Source organism: Schistocerca nitens, chromosome 3 (assembly GCF_023898315.1).
Source record: "Schistocerca nitens isolate TAMUIC-IGC-003100 chromosome 3, iqSchNite1.1, whole genome shotgun sequence".
Classification (NCBI taxonomy): Eukaryota; Metazoa; Arthropoda; class Insecta; order Orthoptera; family Acrididae; genus Schistocerca; species Schistocerca nitens.
In genome coordinates this window covers 896056453-896079261 of record NC_064616.1, presented here as the reverse complement: position 1 = coordinate 896079261, position 22809 = coordinate 896056453, and the positions used below count along the sequence as shown (strand labels likewise).

Here is a 22809-nt window from a genome sequence, read left to right as displayed (position 1 = left end):
AGGTTGAGTTCCCATCGCAGTGGCGAGAAAGCATCATTGCCCCAGTACTGAAACGGGGTACGAATCCTCTAGAGATGGACAGTTATTGCCCAGTAAGTCTCACCAGTGTTCCCTGTAAGTTTCTTGAATGCATGGTGAGCCAGCAGCTGTGTTGGCTCCTTGAGTGTTGGTGTCTTCTGTCTCTGTCCCAGGGCAGTTTTTGCCAAGACCATTCCACTACTGATAACTTGCGTTTACCTGGAGTCTGCCATCTGAACAGCTTTTGCCTGACATCAACACATTATAGTTGTCATGTTTGATTTGCAAACGGCTTATAACATGACATCCTTGGTACCTTACATGAGTGGAGTCTCCAGGGTCCGCTCCTGGTTTTCATCCAGAACATCCTACCATGTCGTACGATACAGGTTCAACTTGGTGTTTCCTACATTACACCCCATATCCAGGAGAATGGGGTCCTGCAGGGCTCTGTACTGAATGCCCCTCTCTTTCTAGTTGCCATCGATGGTCCGGCAGCAGCTGTGGGTTCCTTAGTATCATGTTGATGACTTTTGCCTCTGCTATTCCTCATCTAGTTGGTGTCACTGAATGTCAACTGCAAGGCGCCATACAAAACGCCCAGGCATGGCCCCTCACCCATAGCCCTCGATTTTCTGTCGCCAAGACTCATATCATGCACTTCCGTCAATGTTGTAACATTCACACACAACCAAAGTTTTGCCTTGATGACCAACTACGCAGTGTGGTGGAGACTTATCAGTTTGTACGACTGGTCATTGATTTCCAGTTGACATGGATTTTCCATCTTTGCCAGCTTAAGTGGAAGTGATGGCTACACCTTAATACACTTCTCTGACAGAGTAACACTAGCTGGGGTGCAGATCGCACTACCCTTCTGCTGCTTTACAGAATCCTGATACAATCACGCCTTTATTATGGGAGTCTGGCATAGGGTTCGGCATCACTCTCAGCATTGTGGATACTGGGTCTTATACATCACTCTGGGGTTCAACTTGTGACAGGAGCCTTTTGAATTGGCCCTGTGAACAGCTTACTCATGGAGGCTGGGGTCCCTCCATTGCGTATCAGATACCATGCAATTATGCTAGCCATGTTTGCAGCTTCCCTAAGCATCCGAATTACCATCACCTCTTTCCAAACATGGTAATTCATCACCTGCAACGGCGACCCTAATCAGGAATTACGATTGCAATCCACATCTTGTTTATACTCTCTGAACTTCAGTTGTTTCCTCTTCCACCTCTCCTGTGGACCCACTCCTGTACACATCTGTGGTGCATCCCTCAACTGCAGCTTTGTCTTGATCTATCACAAGGTCCAAAAGACTTGTTCATCCCGAGGCCCTCCACCACTAATTTTTCTTGATCCTTCGCACATCCCCAGGTCCATGAGTCGTCTACACTGATGGCTTGATGGTTGTGGTCATGTGGGCTTTGCTTATACTCGTGTGGGGCATACTGAACTGCTCTCATTGTGGGGATGGCTGTTAATTTTTTCACTGCGGAGTTAGTAGCCAGCTCCCGTGCTCTTGAGCATATCCGTTCCTGTACTGGTGGGTCGTTTCCAATCTACAGTGACTCCTTGAGCAGTTTGCAAGTTCTTGACCAGTGCTACCCTTGCCATCCCTTGGTCATTGCTATCCAGGATTCCCTGTGTGCCGTTGAACAGTGTGGATGCTCAGTGACCTTCGTCTGGACCCCAGGCCATGTTGAGATCACAGGGAATGAACTCGCTGACAGCATCGCCAAACTGGCTACCAGTAAACTGACTCTTAAGATTGGTATTCCGAAAACAGACCTCTGGTTGGTATTACTCTGTCAAGTTTTAGGTGCCTGAAATACAGAATGGCTCACTCTGTCTTCACTATACTAATTATAGGTGATAATGGAGACTAATAATCTGTGGGGGTCCTCCATGCAGGACTCTACCGTCCTTTGCCGGCTCTGCATCAGCCATACATGGCTTGACCCATGGTCATATCCATCACAAGGACCCACCCCACTGTCGGTGTGGCTCGTGTTTGACAGTGGTCCACATTTTGCTGGACTGTTCAAACCTAGGCGCCCTGCGCTGGACTTGTAATCTCCCTGACTCGCTACCCCTGGAGTTTGAAGATGATGCCCCGCATGTGAGCGCGCGCGAGTGCGAGCGTGCATGCCTAACAGTTACATGTAGACTCACACATCACCGATTCTGTGATGACAGTACAAGAAAGCAGGACATGAGGATGAAGTGTATTATCTAAATCGTGATCAGTTATTAAAATGAATTTACACCAGTTTTCGAAAAAGTCACAGAAATGAATGATAACAGGGTGTATACGACCCGGGAGATCCGGGAAAAACCCGGGAATTTTTCATTGTTTTAGTTACCAGTTAAATTTTTATGATTTTGACTGGTAAGAACCAATACTCTAACGAAGGATATTACTGTATCCCGCTTCTGCAGAATAATACTGCAGCAACAAAATATGAACGAGAGAAAAAAAAAACGAAAATAAAACTTAAGTCACAAATGAAATGCGCCATACACAACAACAAAACACAGTGCTCATACAAGCGTCTGCCAACCAAATTGTATCAAAGGCTTTAGGAAGAATATGCAGTGCTTCGTAACAACAAATTGGCTGTGATGAGCGTGACGTGACAGCTTCTTTACATTAGATTCATTTGAGCAGTTGTGGGTGGGCTCTTGCGCGTGCGAAGTTGCGTCGCGTATGAGTAGTACATTCTCCCGCTTCTGGTTACAGATGTGTGGCTGGGCGCCACTATCTAAATTGCTCTGGTTCAGAAATATCGTAGATCCGGACCTGATGCACAGATCAGTCTTAGTTGTAGTGGGGAGCTGGGTAGTCTCCAGTGATTTTGCTGTTTCCTCTTCGTTTATTGCTCACACATTAAATGAAAACAAAACGGATTTCTGTGGCCGGGAGCTACCAAATGAATTAAAATACGTTCGCATAATTACGGAAAGCTAAAATATGTTGTTAGTTTCATATAATAAAATTATAAACAGCCGACCAGTTGCAATGGATAAAGAATTCTTTACCTAGGTTTCAACAAATTTAAATTTGTCTTCTTCAGAAGGTGGCCTAAGGACAATGAACATCATAGCTTACATTGGAAAGGTATGAAACTTAAGTCAAGAATAGATTTTAACACAAATTAAAGAACTCTTGCATTACAAAAATTTGAGAACGACGACTGGTACTTACAATTTTACATTAGTATGGACTAATGTACCATCGCCGTTTTTACAAATGTCGGCATAGATCCATTTGTCAAAATTAAAATATAGCCCTAGAAATAGGGTTTGTCATGTAAATATAAATTAGTACATGGATGTTGCAGAGCTCACAACCGACTGAGTGTAATCGGCCAGCGTAGTTACTCTGCGGCCAGGGCAGGTGGCGCTCATGGCGCGAACCATGTGCCAATTGGCGTACAACAGCAACGTGTAAATTATCAGTATTAATAATGTCCTTAAAGTAACAATAAAAAGAAGGAAAGCGTTTAACATTCCCGTTATAACAGTATGGGAGCCTTGGTACAATTAATGTAGTTATACATCAAAAAGGCAGGTGGCGCTTACGCCACGAGAGTTACGCACAGTGGCATATACAGCCAAAATATAAAAATTACATTACTATATTAGTGAAGCTCACAAACGGTATATATGTCAGAACTTTAAAATTGACAATAATGGCTCTTAAGACAGAATTACGAACCCTGGTCCACAATCCAGTTAATACACATTCGCAGGGAACCAACGTTTTAGAGCCAGACAAAATCACGTAAGGACCGATATAGTGGCAGCCATACATCGTGAGAAAACCACATTACATATAGGGTAGTGAGCTTAAAGATTTGAAAGTGCATCATAGCTTCCTGAGAAAATAGACCAATGAGGTTACCAGCATTAATGTTATACCATAAACAGTACAGGTTTAAAGCCTTCGAAAAATTGTCTACAGTCAGTCATTTCGGATAGCACAATGAATTTGTACAAGAAAAAAGATGTTCTTAATAGTGAAGCCTACTGTATACACCTATTTTTTACTAAAGCCTTTAAAGATCTTTGTAATTTCCAAATTGACCACCTGTGGAATAGTATTAATGAATGGCTCTTTAATCGTAAAGAAGAAATCAAGGCCAGACATGAAAGAAAGTTGTTGAAGTTTAGTAATAGGACCACAAGTAAAAATGTTAATATAGCAGTCAATAGTGTCAAACATCAATTTTACGAAAGAATACTGAATAAAACTAATATTACTTTTACGCAGGCTGAGAATGACTTGTTATGTAAAGGCCATAAATATAATTTGCCTGCTCAACTCGATAAATATCCAGTTATCTGTAATCATATTGTAGATCTTAAAATCGGTTTAGAATCCCTGAAATTAGAGAAACCTGAGCAAGTCAAATGTGCCTATGAATGTAATAACATAATAGAAAAAGAAATTAAATTACTTCCTAATGGGCAGTTGGGCGAATATAGTATAGTAAAAAGCATTAATCGTAAGCTTAGAGAACACGACGGCTTAGTCACTAAGAGTGACAAAGGGAACACCGCTGTTGTGGCTTATAAAAATGAATATATAGAAAAGACTGTAAAGTTTTTTGAGGAAAATGACATCACTGAGGTTACCGTAGATCCAACCACGGAATTGCAAAATGAAATCCGGCGTACTTTAGCTAGTTCTGTCAGCCTGTTCAATAACTTCCAAAAGAAAGGGCTTATAAGTATGAACCCGAAACCACCCGTGCTCAGAAGTCAGTTTCAACTGTACAAACAAAATCACCCGATTCCCCCTGTAGTGAATGGAATAGGTAGTCCACATCACACACTTGCTAGGCACCTCCATTTTAAAATTAAAGATGCTTTCACATTTGAAAATAATTTTTCTGTTAAAAATAGTAAGGAATTAATTAACAATATTCAAACTGTAAGATGTACACCTGACACTAGGCTGGTTTCCTTTGACATCGTCAGTCTTTATACAAATGTCCCGGTTGATGAAACCATAGCCCTTGTAAAAAAGAATCTTCTCAAACATAAAAAAACTAAGTGAAATTGAGATTGCGGAACTGATTGGTTTGCTTAAGGTCGTTTTAAAATACAATTATTTCACGTTTAATGCGAAAATGTATGTGCAACCAGATGGTCTAGCAATGGGTAGCCCCCTCGCCGGTATTTTAGCAGATGTTTTTATCAACACCCTGGAAATAACGTTCTTCAGTTCAAGTTCAGAATTACGCCACAAAATCCGCTATTATGCGCGTTATGTTGACGACATTATCATTGCTTTTGATGGTACTGATCATGAGTTAGAGCTTCTCTTCAATACTTTCAATGGTTTACATGAAAAGATTTCCTTCACAAAAGAACTTCAGAATGAAAAAGGTGAACTTAACTTCCTCGATTTAACAATTTCTATACAGGATAGTTCCTTCAATTTCAATATCTTCCGTAAGGAAACGTATTCAGTTAATGTCATCCCTGCTGACTCAACTCATCCAAAAGCTCATAAACTGGCGTTTTTTCATTCTGCCATTCACTGAATGGTAACTACTCCTTTATCACCTGCCGATCAACAAAAGGAATTGAATGTCATCAAAGCGATTGCGGCTAATAATGGGTACAATCAGAATATGATCGATTACTTGTTCAGTAAGAAAACTTCCCAAAACTGTTCGACTTTGAGCAACAACCTCCCCACTGATAGCAAAGAAGCTAAAAAATATATTTCCATTCCTTTCTTGGGTAATATATCGTATAGGATTAAACGTCTTCTAAAGATAAAATATAAATGTAACGCCGCCTTCTCTACAGATAACAGTTTAAAAATAAATCTTGTACATTCAGTAGAGATTGCCAGCGATTGGTTTTCCAATTCAGGTGTTTACAAACTAACCTGTAATAACTGTCCTTCATATTATATTGGTCAAACAGGCAGAGCTGTGAAAACAAGATATAAAGAACACCTATTAGGTAAAAAACGAGCGAATATACACAGCTCTACTTTTGCTGAACACCTCTTGATAGCCGACCATACGGCTAAACAGTTAGAAGACACTGTTATCCTACACAGACAAGTCAAAGGGCGTAGACTAGATCTGTGGGAAGAGTTACAAATTTTTAAACATCTAGAGCTCAAAGACGGTAATATACTGAAGGACCAGTAGAACCTTGCTTGTAGACAATTTTTCGAAGGCTTTAAACCTGTACTGTTTATGGTATAACATTAATGCTGGTAACCTCAGTGGTCTATTTTCTCAGGAAGCTATGATGCACTTTCAAATCTTTAAGCTCACTACCCTTTATGTAATGTGGTTTTCTCATGATGTATGGCTGCCACTACATCGGCCCTTATGTGATTTTGTCTGGCTCTAAAACGTTGGTTCCCTGCGAATGTGTATTAACTGGATTGTGGACCAGGGTTCGTAATTCTGTCTTGAGAGCCATTATTGTCAATTTTAAAGTTCTGACATATATACCGTTTGTGAGCTTCACTAATATAGTAATGTAATTTTTATATTTTGGCTGTATATGCCACTGTGCGTAACTCTCGTGGCGTAAGCGCCACCTGCCTTTTTGATGTATAACTACATTAATTGTACCAAGGCTCCCATACTGTTATAACGGGAATGTTAAACGCTTTCCTTCTTTTTATTGTTACTTTAAGGACGTTATTAATACTGATAATTTACATGTTGCTGTTGTACGCCAATTGGCACATGGTTCGCGCAATGAGCGCCACCTGCCCTGGCCGCAGAGTAACTACGCTGGTCGATTACACTCAGTCGGTTGTGAGCTCTGCAACATCCATGTACTAATTTATATTTACGTGACAAACCCTATTTCTAGGGCTATATTTTAATTTTGACAAATGGATCTATGCCGACATTTGTAAAAACGGCCATGGTACATTAGTCCATACTAATGTAAAATTGTAAGTACCAGTCGTCGTTCTCATATTTTTGTAATGCAAGAGCTCTTTAATTTGTGTTAAAATCTATTCTTGACTTAAGTTTCATACCTTTCTAATGTAAGCTATGATGTTCATTGTCCTCGGGCCACCTTCTGAAGAAGACAAATTTAAATTTGTTGAAACCTAGGTAAAGAATTCTTTATCCATTGCAACTGGTCGGCTGTTTATAATTTTATTACGTGGAACCGTTGCTGTTGTGCAGCTATGTTTAAAATATTGTTAGTTTCAGGTTTTTTTTCCACCTTTCTGACAGTCAAGCATTAATCGCCTTGCAGAACAATGAAGTTATTTTTGACGGTTTGCTAAAGAGATTTGGCTTTTATTAATCTTTTGTGCTGAGGCAGTCAATTTATTTGAAATGAAGTGTTTCATTCCACAGTGTTGGCTGCACATTGTTCGCTGCATTTCAAGTGCACGTTTTCCATCTTCTAGTTCGTATGGGATTATGCCATTATAAAGAACCAAACATGAAATACAATACTGGTACTCAAGAAAATTTACATCCGAATCTGGACACAGGATTGTGCACTTTAAGCTGAATTATGCATTTTAGTATGGTTCATGAAATTCCGATGCTCTTGAAGTGTCCTTTGATGTCTTGTTTCTGTTATGACATAATACAAGATCTTTTTATGTTTTACACATACGAACATGCGGGCTTCCTGCGTCATCGTAGCTGCGCAGGCGCAGTGACGCCTGTTATCTGGCGCTCTCTGGCAACTGCTGAAACGAACCATTTCTTACAGGTCACGGGAAAATATTGTGAATGGTGGTTTGAAAAGTGTTACTTTCAAAGTAAATTTCCTTTTACACAAGATGAACTACCATATGTGCGAGAATGTACGATGAATTTCTTAAATCGCAGAGCGTTTGACTCTCATTTAAAAATCGACACTCTGAGAACGACCATCTAGAAGAATTTCGAGCCTAGAAGATCAGACATTACGTCATTATTAAAAATTTTACTGGCACATTTGTGTGATGCATCTTAAAGTGTAAGAGGCGCAAAAAGATCAGCATTGTATGTGGAAGCTTAGCTTCTCTTTCAGCTTATTAATCTTAGAGACACAATATTATTTGTAGTAGCAACACTGTGTATATTAATTTAAACCATTAACTTTTCTTTTTTGTGCGTTCCCGCTGCTTACAAGTAATCTTGCTATTGGTGGACTGCATCACGTGTCCTATGGTGTCATCAGCTGGCGAGATCACATGACATGAGCTATGACTAGCTTACAAAAGCGCGTCGCAATCTCGATTTCATTGCTTTGGAAAGTAACATGCAGTGTTTGGTGGAAATTGAATTTATACCTCCGTAACATGAAAAAAATGCAGCATACATGTTGCTGCACATCAAAGATATTTCAAAAACGTGTTTTTTTCCCCCCCTGGGTTTCATTTTCTAAAGTGCCAGCAAATTCTACATCTGTGTAGAAAACCATAAACATTCTAAGGATTTATAATTTTTACAGCGCCGAGGAAAAGTATATTGTCACTTAAGATAGAAAAAGTGTATTTTCACCTGGGAGAAAGTGTATTTTCAACCGGGAAATCCGTGAAAAATCTGGGAATTTTTTTTCCTTGTCCATGTATACACCCTGGATAAGCTACATAACTCACTATTGGTCCATGGACACAAATTGCGATGACTGAAAGAATATGCAAATATTGCAATCCTGCAGTAAGGTTCCGTACTAAATCGTGACTAGCCTTACTGTCCTGCACATTTCAGTAAGAGAGAATGAGACAATGAATAGGAAGCAATTGCAGTGACACCTTTCTCAGACTCATCATACAAAACTGTAGTGGGAAGGAAGGAAGCCAGTATCGCACCGATGTAGCAGTGGAGCCTTGATTTCTGAAGTTCGCAATCATCAATGTTAAACTCGTACTTGCTCCATTTGTGATCTCTAGTCTCTCAGTGGTGCAGGATGACACAGAAGGTTGCAGGTAGTCGATTACTATTTCCTGAATGACAGGTGCAGATGTGTAGGGTTATGATAGGCTTGGTGCACAATACCACTACCCTCCCTTTTGGTGTTCAGATATTGTTTACTAGAACATTGGCGAAGAGTATCCTTGCCTTCACATTCCCATGCAGTCAAACATTGGGCAACCATCATATCCAAATTCCTCACAAATCTTGGTATTGCACAATTTGACCAGACAGAAAAATGGAGATCCACAATGAGGCCCTTTTCAAATCCTATGAGGTGCTTTTAAACACAGTTTCACAAAAGCACATGGTGTCGCTAAGTCCTTCACAGTAATCACATGTAACACTGTTCATGCCCCTTGTATATCCCACCAGATCTGGTAACAGCACTGAACGTGAACAGTACTAATGGACTCTGGTGGCCATTTTAGCTGTCACAGAGAATTGCAGCTCAAATTACTTCCATGCCTGCTGACAGTATGTAAGTGTACGAAGTTACATTGACACCTAACCATGCGTTCTGGATGCTTAACATTTTTTGTCAGGTGGTGTCTTTCCAGTTGTTTGTCGCCAATAATTCAATCAAACGTTAGTAGATCGCTTGGTCATTTTATGTGCAAAACGTTACATTTATTAGTATAACGGACCGAGTTGTATCTGCTAAGAAATCCATAATGTAGCCACAGTATGTTCCGATACATGACAGCTTGTAATTTTTTCACTAAACAACAGTGTGGAACTTTATCAGATGCTTTCTGAAAGTCAGTGAACACTGTATTAATCTGGGTGCAGTTGTTTATGGTGCCCTGGATCTCTTGTACAAAGAGAGTCAGAAGCATTTCACAAGAGCTCCATTTATTAAATCTATGTTGGTTTTTATAGGAAAAATTTTTGTTCTCCAAAAAAATCATAATGTGTGAGCATGTTACATAAATCTACAATAAATTTATATCAGTGATATAAGCCTAACATAATTTTTCAAAATCTGTTTCTTATAAGTTGGGAGTAACTTGGATTGATTAGTAAAATGTATTGCATTGTATTGTATGGAACGCAGGACCTAGAAACGACGGAGAGGCTTCAGAGAGGCTTCATCCCCACCATAGCCCTCAGTGGTTCACAACCCCACAACAGGCTACAGCAGTCCACTCACCCTCCGCCACCCTACACCAAACTCAGGGTTATTGTGCTGTTCGAACTCCAGTGGACACCCTGCCCCTCCTCTCCCTCCCCCTGGGAATGTCACACACCAGATAAGTGTAACCCCAATGTTTGCATGGTAGAGAGTAATTATGGTGTATGCGTACGTGGAGATAGTGTTTGTGCAGTAATCACCGACATAGTGTAACCGAGGCGGAATAAGGGGAACCAGCCTGGATCCACCGAGGCAGATGGAAAACCGCCTTAAAAACCATCCATAGACTGGCTGGTGCAGCGGACTTCAACACTAATCTGCCAGGCGGATTCGTGCCAGGGACCGGCATGCCTTCCCACCTGGAAAGTAGCGCGTTACACCGCTCGGCTAACTGGGCAGGCAGCGAAATGTAACTCACCTAAACTATTTGGTAAATAGAAGATAAAACTGATATTACAGTGGGTCATTACCCACTTTACGGCATAAATGATAGGTACTGGTACTGGAGCACAACTTGCATTATGCTAGTGGTCTTAGACTTGATATTTAGTACATTCCCCCATTTGTTGTTGTGAAAAACTTACTAAGCAACCGTTGCAAGTGTCATATCACTATACGCTTCTTTCCACAGTCTGTGGATTTGTTTTTAATTGCTTAGCTCCATTAATAGAATAGTTGCTTCAGTAGCTCCGTAAATGAAAATAAGTAAATAAATAAAAAAACTATGATTATTGACCACATTGAAGTATACTCTCCCCTTTGTTTTACACCGCTTGTCAAAAATCCTGCTTCACACACACACACACACACACACACACACACACCTACCTACCTATCTACCTATCTTAGATGAACCATTAAGGATGAATTAAATGGCATAGCTCATATTGTGTGGAATTTACTGGAGACTGCAGGAAGTGAGGTTAACTGTGAAATTGCTTATGTGAAGGTACATAAATAGTATTGTTCAATAAACCTCTCAAAACAACATTCTTTGTCAGAAAAGTGTTGTTGTATAGTGTGCTGAATCACTGATGTCATCAAAGCAGTCTTCCTATTACTGATGGGTTATTAACAATGCTGAAACAGAGATATGTGATTTTTTTGGGATAAGGAATAGAATTAAAAATTGAATTTTATTGTTTTACTGACAGTAAAAATTTTCTTCCACTTACTTAAAAAAAATCATTTTTTGGTATTCTAGAAAAGTCAAGAACTTTTTTTTTTTAAGTGAGCAATAACCCTCTTCTGCAGAAATTATTGCAAAAGAACACATTTACCTGTCTGCAGTTTACTGTAAGAGATGCATTTTGTTGCAGATGTGAACAGTGTACTTTTGATCTCTATAGCTAGCGGCATTTGACATACTTTCTGAATTAGGTCTATCTATGTAGGCCACTGTTAGTACATGGTGTCTTCGTTGCAGCTGCACAACAATTAATAAAGATGAGTTAGATGTGGTGATATGTCTCTTGGCATGAACCAGAAAAGTTTTGTTTGAAGTATGTCTGGCCACCAAGTAAAATGATAATGGAAACCATAGCCAAACTAGCTAATTACTTGATTTGTAATATTTTACAAACAAAAGATTGTACTCAGTTTAACACTCATAATTATTTAACTGGCCTATTGGAAAGAAGGTACATCTGTTGACATTGGTATCTAACAAAATGTGCTTCCTCATCCCACTGTAAAGAAGCAGTTTTATACTTTTCTTACCTGTAGAATCTGTGTTTATTTCTTTAATCATTGCTCAGCATATCAGGACTAGGTGGATTTGTTAATAATACTATTGAATCAGTACATCGTACTTCAAAACTAATCTGACAAAAATGCCCCTCCTCCTCTATTCAACAATGCTAATATACAGGGTGATTCAAAAAGAATACCACAACTTTAAAAATGTGTATTTAATGAAAGAAACATAATATAAACTTCTGTTATACATCATTACAAAGAGTATTTAAAAAGGTTTTATTTTTCACTCAAAAACAAGTTCAGAGATGTTCAATATGGCCCCCTCCAGACACACGAGCAATATCAACCCGATACTCCAACTCGTTCCACACTCTCTGTAGCATATCAGGCGTAACAGTTTGGATAGCTGCTGTTATTTCTCGTTTCAAATCATCAGTGGTGGCTGCGAGAGGTGGCCGAAACACCATATCCTTAACATACCCCCATAAGAAAAAATCGCAGGGGGTGAGATCAGGGCTTCTTGGAGGCCAGTGATGAAGTGCTCTGTCACGGGCTGCCTGGCGGCCGATCCATCGCCTCGGGTAGTTGACGTTCAGGTTTCATAACTAACCTTTTTCGTAGGACTCTCCATACAGTTGATTGTGGAATTTGCAGCTCTCTGCTAGCTCTGCGAGTCGATTTTCCTGGGCTGCGAACAAATGCTTGCTGGATGCGTGCTGCATTTTCATCACTCGTTCTCGGCTGTCCAGAACTTTTCCCTTTGCACAAACACCCATTCTCTGTAAACTGTTTATACCAACGTTTAATACACCACCTATCAGGAGGTTTAACACCATACTTCGTTCGAAATGCACGCTGAACAACTGTCGTCGATTCACTTCTGCCGTACTCAATAACACAAAAAGCTTTCTGTTGAGCGGTCGCCATCTTAGCATCAACTGACGCTGACGCCTAGTCAACAGCGCCTCAAGCGAACAAATGTACAACTAAATGAAACTTTATAGCTCCCTTAATTCGCCGACAGATAGTGCTTAGCTCTGCCTTTTGTCGTTGCAGAGTTTTAAATTCCTAAAGTTATGGTATTCGTTTTGAATCACCCTGTACTTTTGTACCTTTTTCTTCATTTCAAATTTTAAAGAGGATCTCATTTCTTCCAGTTTCCAATAGATTATGGGCACTTGGAAGGCACACCATTCATTTTCTCTGTAATGTTTTGCCCAAACCATAATTAATTAGTCATGACAGATGAGAATGTTTGACAAGCTACGATCCACAACTTCATCTCTTGCTTATCAGAAAAATACATAGTCCTCCAGAAGCAGTTTGTTTCCTGTGTCACTGATGTTGCCTTTCTATTATTTCCAATTTCTACAACCAGAAGTTTTTCTCCCACAGGGTTTTTGGGAGCGAATTTCAATGTTATCAGATTGTGTCATTGCATTTCATTGTTATCATTCTGACTGATTTCATTCTTTTCATTTCAGTAAATTTAATTCCATTAATAAAACATAATTTACCAGGATTATCAGACATACTGTTTTCTAGAAAAAGGGCAGGTACAGTAGGCCAGGGACATCCTGTATACGTTAGTCAGTACGAATATAATAAAACAGATTTGTTGATTCTGTTAGCCTGTAACAAAAATTGAATTCTGCTTTATCAGAAACATTAATTTTTCTCCGTGATTTGCTGTTTTATATTTCTTTCTATTGTCTCCACCTCCACTCGTGAACTCATTCCCTTTGGCACCCTTCTCATTTCTCTTCTGCAGATGGAAGTAAATAATAATAATAATAATAATCTGCTATAATGAAATACTTTTTGGTGTGGCACTTTTGCTATAGTATGATGAATTTTAATCTTATATCGTCTGCTACTGTACTGTTTTAAATTTATTGAAATGTAACTAGTCACATACATATTTCTATGCATATTCTATTTTTTTTTTGTTTCAGGAAATGATATGAATGTTGGTGAATTTGGAAGAAGGCTGTTCAAAGTGGAAGATAGTGAAGAAGAGTTATCATAATGTATTTTCATATGAAAATTCTAATAAGCAGGAAATGATTACACTATTTTTTTGCAAATTTTGTACATTTCTGTAGCTTTACAGAAAATATTTTATTAAAAATGCTTGTGAGGGGAGAAAGATTGTCCTCATATTTCGTGTATTACATGCAGTTGTAAGATACTTAACCAGTTAATGAACTAGCTGCAGTTTTAAACTGTGTTTATAGCCCCTTAATTGTTGCAATGTTATTTTGTTAATTTGTTAAATTTCATTATTTTATCACTATGACGTTCTGTGTGTGTTCCGTGCTTTTAAGTAATTTCTGTGATATATAATTTCAGAAACTTGTTTAATAGTTATTGTTATGATCTTGCCTAATTTATTTTTTACTTATTTTACGTGAAATTGTTTTTATAATGAGAGACGGAGAGAAAAGAAGTTTTCAACTTATATATTACACAGAGTCTTGCAGGAATTAAAAAAAATAAATAAATAAAATAAACAAACATAAAATATTATATATAGTAGTTTGCCATCTTTCAGTAATAAAGTTGTAGAATGGTAACAAGGAATTGTTACATTCTAAATAGGTAGGGTAATTAATTAAAAGTTGGATGTGCTCCTGCATTAGGAGAATATCATCATCTCTTATTACAGCAGCAGTATGTTTAATATAAAAAATGGGTAGGATGGATGGACAGGGATTGCCGAGGAAGGGAGAAACGTTGAGATTTTTGTTGAATATGTAGGTAACGTGAGACAAGGAAAGCAGTTTTGTTATAAATTGAATCCTGCTCATTGCTAGGGTTGTTTGCATACAGATGGCCATGGTGCCTAGTACAATTACAACCAGGCTATTGAGCACAACCAATGGTTCCTATGAACTAAACTTGTTGGTTAAATTTTTTGCAGCCATTAATCAGTACTTTGATTTTCAATGAAATTAATGCAGAAAAATCATCCAATAATGTGAGTAGTCAAATTTCTTGAGATACTAGCTCCTTTACATAGGAAGTTTCAAGCCGCGTCATTTGGTTTCACAAAACTATACCCTCTACATCAATGCAGATAGGGACATGGGGTGTATTTTTACTTCCACGTAGAAATGCAAAGTTTTTATTTTCAAAACAGACATCTGATTTATGGGAGTATGTCTGTTAAGAGCATGCACATAGTTACATTTAGAATCACAGTCTTCATTTAATTTTCACAAATGATCAATGTGCTCTCCTCTGGACACACAACAAATATCCAAACTGTATTCAAGTTAAAGTAAGTTAAAATTCATCCCAGTTTCTATCTACATTAGTGGAAAAGATGTAGTCTTGTGAAATCAGATGAATGTGTTTTAAAGAACCTATATTCAGATGCAACTTGTTTCTCAGTTTGAGCTTTCTGTGACCATGGAGTTGCCAACTACTACTAGTGCAGTTACTGCTCTTGTGTCCCTACCTTTTAAATGTGGGTGCACCAACTAATCCATAATATGCCCTTATGCTGAAAAATACAAAACCCAATGGCTAGTCATAAGTATAATGATCATATCCTACGGCCTTTTCTCACCTTATACTGGAAGATGGCTTATTACTCATCTCTGTTTCAGTGTTTTGATTTCTTTTTACTTTGAACATTATGTTTCCATACTGTCAGAGCAGATATGAATACTTCTGTTTCATTTCCGTCCACAGTTGTTGTGAAATTTGAGAGTGTAATTGTCACAAGTACCTTGGGCAAAATGTTGTTAGTTTTTATCATGTTACAGAATGTTGTATTGGGCAAATGGTCTGTGTTTCAAAGATACAGACAATTAAATGCTATAAAGAGTTCAGAGTATCATAATTTCATATGCTGACTTACTTTTGTACTGAGTGGAAAGAAGTGTTAGCAGCATAATAAAATAATGGTGAGGTATTTTGTGCCTGTATTTTGTTGTCAAAAATTGAACCAGAAAAATTGATTATTGATGTTTATATTTAGAACTGAACATAGAAGATTGATAGTAGCTTGGCTTAGAAGATCTTAATCCTCAAGGAAAAATTGTTTGTAACTATTTGGAACATGTTAGCATCAGCAGATAGGAACCTTGCCTGTAAGAAATTTCTGTAATGTTACTGTTTGTCAGACAAGTGTAAGATATTCAGAAGATGAAGCTGCAACATTTATGGAAAGAAATGGAACTGATGCCCAAACTGTTGTCATCTTTGTGAACCCCTGTAGTGAGCTTCACATTAAAGCTTTGGAGTCAGTCTGTAAGGTGAGCTACAGTGAGACGTTTGGTTAAGCATTTTTGGCAAAAGGCAAAGTTCCAGGTTTAAGTCCAAAACACACACAGTTTTGCTGGAGTACAAAAACTGCTGAAGGCCAAAAATTTCATTCTGAAAGTTGTATATTCCCTTATTCGTATTTTGGTGCTGGTAGAGGAAGTCTAGATAAATTTCATGAGAAAATTATTTCAGTTTTCATCATATCTCGATATGTGTAATCTGGATAACAGTTTTCATGAGTGTAAGGTAGAAAAATAGTCATATAAGTAAAATAGTTGAGCAAAAGAGAATACTAAACCATTCAGCAGTGCAGATTGTTTTCCATACAATGTTAAATTATGTGAATGATTTCCAGATTGATATTGCTTCACAATATAAAAGATGTGATTTGTTACATCTACGTCTTTTCTTTCTGGATGAAAATTATATATGTACTTAATTTACTTTAAATTTTTACACCAAGATTTAGTGTTATAAATGTAGTCACACCTTGTATAAAACTGTAACTTTGTGTTTTTTGTGTGTTTCCATTTTGTGCAATAAGATGATTGTTGAGGAGGATAAAGATAGTGTTAATATGTTATATAGATAATTAGTAATTATTTAAAAAAACCAGTATCCAGAGGAATTCGTGCGACAGAGAGACAGTGCCTGGTAATGGATGATCTCACCACTTACATAAGTTAACACTGTTCAACAGATGTGACTCCTTATCTTTTAATGAAAAATGATAATTTTCCTGTAAATTTGTGAGGGCCTTGACTTAAAGTGCAATTGAGTTAATTAATGGCATGTTCTTGTAGAATTTTTTGAATGTATGGGTTGCCAGTTAAATGTCTCACTGGTGAGTGTATTTTTGTTTTGAGTGTTACTTTACAGGCACCTTGTCACTATAAAGTTTGTTTACATGATTTTATCAGTTTCCACAACTCATTAAGTGTTAGAATTTACATATTTTATTTGCTGCATTTTGAAAGGAAAATTACAAATTATATAGTATTGAGTGCAACACCACACCATGTATTATTTTCACACATACTGGATTTTGGCAGAATTTAACCATCAGCAGCCATCTGCAACTGCAAATTTAAGAGCTATGTGCAAAAGGGAAACTTTCTTCCTATTTGTTCCGAAAAAATTGTGGTGTTGGGTTACCTGAGACTGCTGCTCTTGCAGATGCTGCTGCCAAGGTATGACTTTTGCAAAGTTTTGCAATGTACTTTTAATATATACAGATCAGCATGTGGATACTATACATTAAGTGTGACATGCAGTAATTGTGCTGTTCGAAGAGAATTTAATGTTACTTATTCGCAGAAAATTTGCTAGTACAAAAAATGAAACTACTAAGAGTGATGGAATGGGCAGTACTGTCACAAATGAGGATTTTTGTGACTCTGACTATCCAAACATTTTTATATTTGGAAACACAGTTTTTATGCTGTGGGATAGTTGTAGTTTGTTACAGTAGGGTAATTTATCAAATTCCTTGAAGCAGAATGTATTCAAGTCTCTCATGTGTATAAATAAAAGAAAAGTAATTATTTCCATTGCAGTCAATTTCTGTACCCAAGTTTGGAAATTAATGATACAGTTAGGCTCTTTTGTCAGCCAGGTGTATATTGAGTTTTGCACAACTGCCAGAATACTTGAACTGTTAGAGTATTTTTGAAAGCCCTATAAGCCATGATTAATATTATGGTGACCACATAAATAGAGTAAGGGGGGAAGCACACTACCTTCAAACAGTATAAATGATTACTGAAGATTTGTGAAAATGATGCAAGTAGCATAGGCTCCAGTAGAGACTACTAAAAGCATGTGCTGAAAAGTCTATAGTAAAAAGTAAACCCACATCACTTGCTGTATGAGTCAATTAATAGGGAGACAACAAAATAATACTTTATATAACTCAGTGCTTATTTAGTGATAACAATTTAAACTGCTCAGAAATTTGTAATAATTCGTATGCCTGAAGCATAAAAGCAGAAATAGCAGGAGAGCTTCTGTGAAGTTTGGAAGGTAGGAGACAAGGTAGTGGTGGAAGTAAAGCTGTGAGGATGGGTCGTGAGTCATGCTTGGGTAGTTCAGTTGGTATATAATGGTGTATAATACCGAACTTCTCTGTGGTTTGTCATAACAGATCTGAGTAGTTGTCATTGCTTAAGGTGGTTGCCATTGATAAATTCTGACAACATTTCAGCCACACACTGTCCCTTAGTCTTCTAGTGTAGTTGTCACAGAGGGCTCTGAATTAATGGAAGAAATTACTTAAAGTTGCTTGTCGAATAATAGCTAAAGAGTTTAATATGAAAATATGTGCTGTCAGCATATCAGGCATGTTGCAAAGTTACTTCTGTCTGAAGTTACAGGTTTCAAGTTAAAATATGTTATGTAAATAATATTTACTGCTTGTGACATGATTGTAACCATTCTAAGTATACAAACTCCAGGATGAGAACAATCCACACTAAATGAATAAACTGCTTTTGCATTCCTTCAAGCAATAGGTGTTGGAACAACTGTGTTTCAACTCAAAAGTGGAAGCGTTAAACTTACTTGCTTTTACAAAATAAGGTGTAAACTTGTGTAGTGTTTTCTATATGCTGTGTGGGCATAAATTATAAAATGGGATCAACAGTTTTGTAGGTTGTGTTCATGTATAAGTGGGCAATATTCTTTAAGGTACTTGGAGCCAACTTTCTCTGTTTTTGCCCTAGATTACTGTTCCTTTTGCTATAACTTAAAACAATTTATGGGTTCTACCTGGATTCTCCACCGAAAGTCCTATGCCCGTAGCATCTCTGGCTGAATGAATACTTTTTGTGGTGAAACATTGATAAGTATTTTAACTTGAAAACAATGCCTGTATGTGAATATTTTTTTATGCCATCTCTCAGTTATTCTATTTTCAAACACTGTTTTGTATATCTCCCTCTGTTACACAACATGACATTGCTTGTGGAGTATAAATTTAAATTACGTATCTGTTCATCTAGATCAGTGGTAGTCAAAAGACAGCCTGTGGGCCACCTGCAGCCCAAATCAAGTAAATGTGTGGCCCATGCTTCTCAGCTGTACTGTGTAATAATATGCATCAAGCAACTAACAACTGAATCAAAAATGTCAACTGACATTAAGAACTTCTTAATAGTGTATTATCTGTGCTCAGTAGCAAACAAAAGTACTTACAGAGACAGTAATGTTTTAAGAAGTGTTTCTTTCAATTGACACTGGTGATTTCTGCTGGGAGCTAAGTAAAGTTTGCCACATACGTCAGGGGCAGAGTGGTATATAGCACAGTCACTGCAGGGTTAATAGAAGTGAGAAAGGAAATGTTTTAGTGTTTGTCTTCCAATGCCGACAACTCATAAGTGCGTGCAACTGGCACCAATCGCTGTTATGGTACAAATGTCAAATAGAAGTAACAGATTCTTGAATATGAGTTATAGAGGCAGTCATCTTCAGACGTGGTACATGTTTGCAGCAAGTAATATGCAATAAAATTAAGGCTGTTGTAATGCAGTGCAACAAGAAAAATAAAAATTTCATTAAAAAAAATTGTGATCATGTCATAAATTGCTATTAGTGTTATTAATATAACATACTAATCTGTAGAGGTTATCAGTTAATAGTACAATTGGTAGGGGAAGGTGTGGTAAAGTGGCCAGGTCGGGAAAATTGGCCATCGCATTTTTTTTTTGCTGAACAGCACTGCTGCCTGCCAACAAGTGGTCAAACTAGTTATGATATAAATCACCATAGTTGTCGGTCAGATTCACAGAGGAAGCTTGATCTATTCTTTTTAGTGAAAATTTTTTTGTTTCTGAATTGTCGGATGCAAAATAAGTCCTCTGTATTATCACTGTTACCTTACTTGTATGGAATATAATAATTTTTTTACCATATCAATGCTCTTAAGCAATGTCTTTTGGCCTATGAATGTAGTTCCTTGTTATTTACTTCAGTTTCTTCTGTGGATCACTAATGCCGATGTGGCATCCAGTTGGGAAAAATGTCTGGAAAAGTGGCCAAGGTGTTCACCCCAATAAGAGTTAGGAAAAAAAATACAGCAGAATAGTTGGAAATTTGGACAGTATTTTTGTGACAGTCAGTCTTACAGTTCTGCTATCACAGGTTTTCATAACAAAAATAAACTTGCGACATTAAGTTTGACAGTTCTACTGTCACACATTTTCAAAACAAAAAAAATTCCATAGTGAATATTGATATTTTGCAAAAAAGAATACAGTTGAAAGTGATATTTCAGTGTGTTGTCAGTGGTGACTATATCCTTGGTGTGTCGTAAAGATTGAATTGATATCAGTTCATGGTAATTTGGTGTGTTGCAAATTGATTCAGTTGATATACAATACAGATATTCAGTTGATTTCAGTTTGTGGTTTATTTCTTTGGAAAAAATGTCACAGGCGAAGCATTGAAATATAGGTCGGTGTACGTGCAACATGATCATAAAGACAATGAGACTGACAAAGAACGTAGACAGCATTTGGAGGCAAATCGAATAAGAATTTCTAAGTGCAATCCAATTATGCCTCAAAAATTTATTTCATTTCAATAAATTCATGATTGTATTGAAATTGTTTTGTTTCAATTCACACAAATTCAAGTAAAGTTTTGGTTGGCTGAAGCCCTTCTTGACTGACTGACTTAACAGAAAACAGGAAAGTTGTGTTCATGGCAAATTTTATAATCCTATCTGTTTGTAGATTAAAACCATGTGCCATTAAAACTACTGTCCTCAAAGATCCAGCAGCTGGAAAGGTCTCTCTCATACCCATTGTACTAATGATTCCAGCCGATTTACCGATGCATTTTGACTTTTATCTCCAATCAAGGCTCCGTTTGAAATAACAGTAAATAGGATCAGAGGGAGGGGGAAGAGGAGATGGACAGAGAGTGGGGGAGAAAATGGATATAAAGAAGGGGAATGAGGATATGGTCAGAGAGATGAGGAAGAGAAGATGAATAGAGTGAATGTGGGATAACAGAGGTATAGGGAGCAGCGGGGAAGGTGATGGACAGAGGTAGGGGGGAAGAGGAGGACATGGACAGAGGAAGGGGGGAGGGGGAGAGGAGTAGAAGGGGGGGGAGAAAGAAATTAGGACGTATATCCAATTTTCAAGAGAAAGAAATTAGGATGTATATCCAATTTTCATTCATATTTAGCAATTGAGAACCATTGCCAGGTGTACTAGTATATTTATAATTTCATATTCGTGTGAGAGATTTGAATTCTGAACATTATCTGCATCAAGGAATTGTGTATTTAATGTTGGTGTATTCTGTAGACATCTAAATTTAACTTCCTTTAAGTTTATATTTATGTAAAGTGTGAGCTTTGCATGTCAAAATAACTACAACTGTGCGTTTTTAGTTTCTGGAGACATTAAAAGTATTGCAGTAGGTCAGCCTTAAAATGATAGGTTGTGATGAGAATTGGTGGTGATAATTTCAGATTACAAATTTTTACTTTCTTAAATGTATTGAACTGTTGTGATTAATTGTAAACAATAGATCTTTATTGCACATTTAACTTTCTTAACTGTATTTGATGTGTAAAAAAACATTTGTTTGCAGTGCATGAAACTGAAATCAATTTTCATAGTCATTATGTAGGTATACACCGTCCTAAAATCTGGGAGTATTATTTCTAGCATTGTATTTCTCATTTTGTTTTTAATTAAGTGCTTTGGGTTACAGAATTGTGAATGTTTTCTACCTGCCATCATATATATGCTAACATATCACATGAAGCATCCAGTGGTCAGCACAGTGATTTCAATTTTTTAAATCCTGGTTTCTTAATTTGTCCTCTAATTGTCCGACAATTTGACCTGAAGTTGCAGACAAATAATGAGTAGTCATTTATTGCCTTTGTTGTAGGGCTTGGCCTAAATTACTAAGGGCACAACGATGATAATAATAAGTCTTAAAGAAGTGTTTCAATGAATACACATAAAATATGTATTCCATTGATAAGTGTTGTAGAAATGTTTTTATCGAAATGTTGTTGTTATGATAATGATGTGGGTATAAACCTAAGCAATGTAGAATAATGTAGACCCCGGGACGTGCACTGATAGGATTTTGTTGCTTGTTTTTTAATGTATATATGTATGTACAGTAATAAATTGTGTGAGATTCTATAAATTGTTACTCCAAAGTATTTGTTTTTGTGTATAGATCACCATAAGGTACAGCTTGCATTATAATTTCAAATAGTTTCACTTCTCAAAATGAAAGTGTACTACTTCTGTGTCTTTGTATGTACCTGTATGAAAAACAGATGACATTGTCACTGTAATGATTGCACAAATAAATGTTGTCAGTGTTGTGTGTAATTGATTTATTTCTGTCTATGATGTATCACATTCATAATTACACAATGTACCAGTTTTATTTCAATACTTTTCAACTGTCTTTTTGCCTCTTTGATAGCTGTATTTTGTAAACTGGTTGTTGATACTTTAATTTTTTGTGGTTTCATCTCACAAGTAATACACTTCCTAGATCCTAAACCCAGGTTTTAGGCATAATGGGTAATCTGGAGATAAGATCGTCATATTTTTCAGTTTTCCAATGAAGAAATTCAATGGTGTATAATTTTTGTTTAGGTGTATTGCCTTATATTTGTGAATATTTAATTCCATAGTCCAGAAAGTCCAGTCACTATTTTACTGGAAATTTTCTTGACTTTCACATTTTTTCTGTCCATCAGACTTTTCATTT

The 22809-nt window shown here is 37.3% G+C and overlaps 1 protein-coding gene across 3 annotated transcripts in view; it reads left to right on the top strand.

Moving 5' to 3' along the window:
* LOC126248953 (orphan steroid hormone receptor 2-like) overlaps positions 1 to 22422 on the top strand; it is a 130665-nt gene extending 108243 nt beyond the window's left edge. For all 3 annotated transcript variants that reach the window (XM_049950489.1, XM_049950487.1, XM_049950488.1), the window contains exon 11: positions 13737 to 22422. In XM_049950489.1, the coding sequence (XP_049806446.1) occupies positions 13737 to 13810 (74 nt within the window). In that variant the 3' untranslated portion in view covers positions 13811 to 22422. The remainder of the gene's footprint in view (positions 1 to 13736) is intronic.
* The last annotated feature ends 387 nt before the right edge of the window (positions 22423 to 22809 follow it).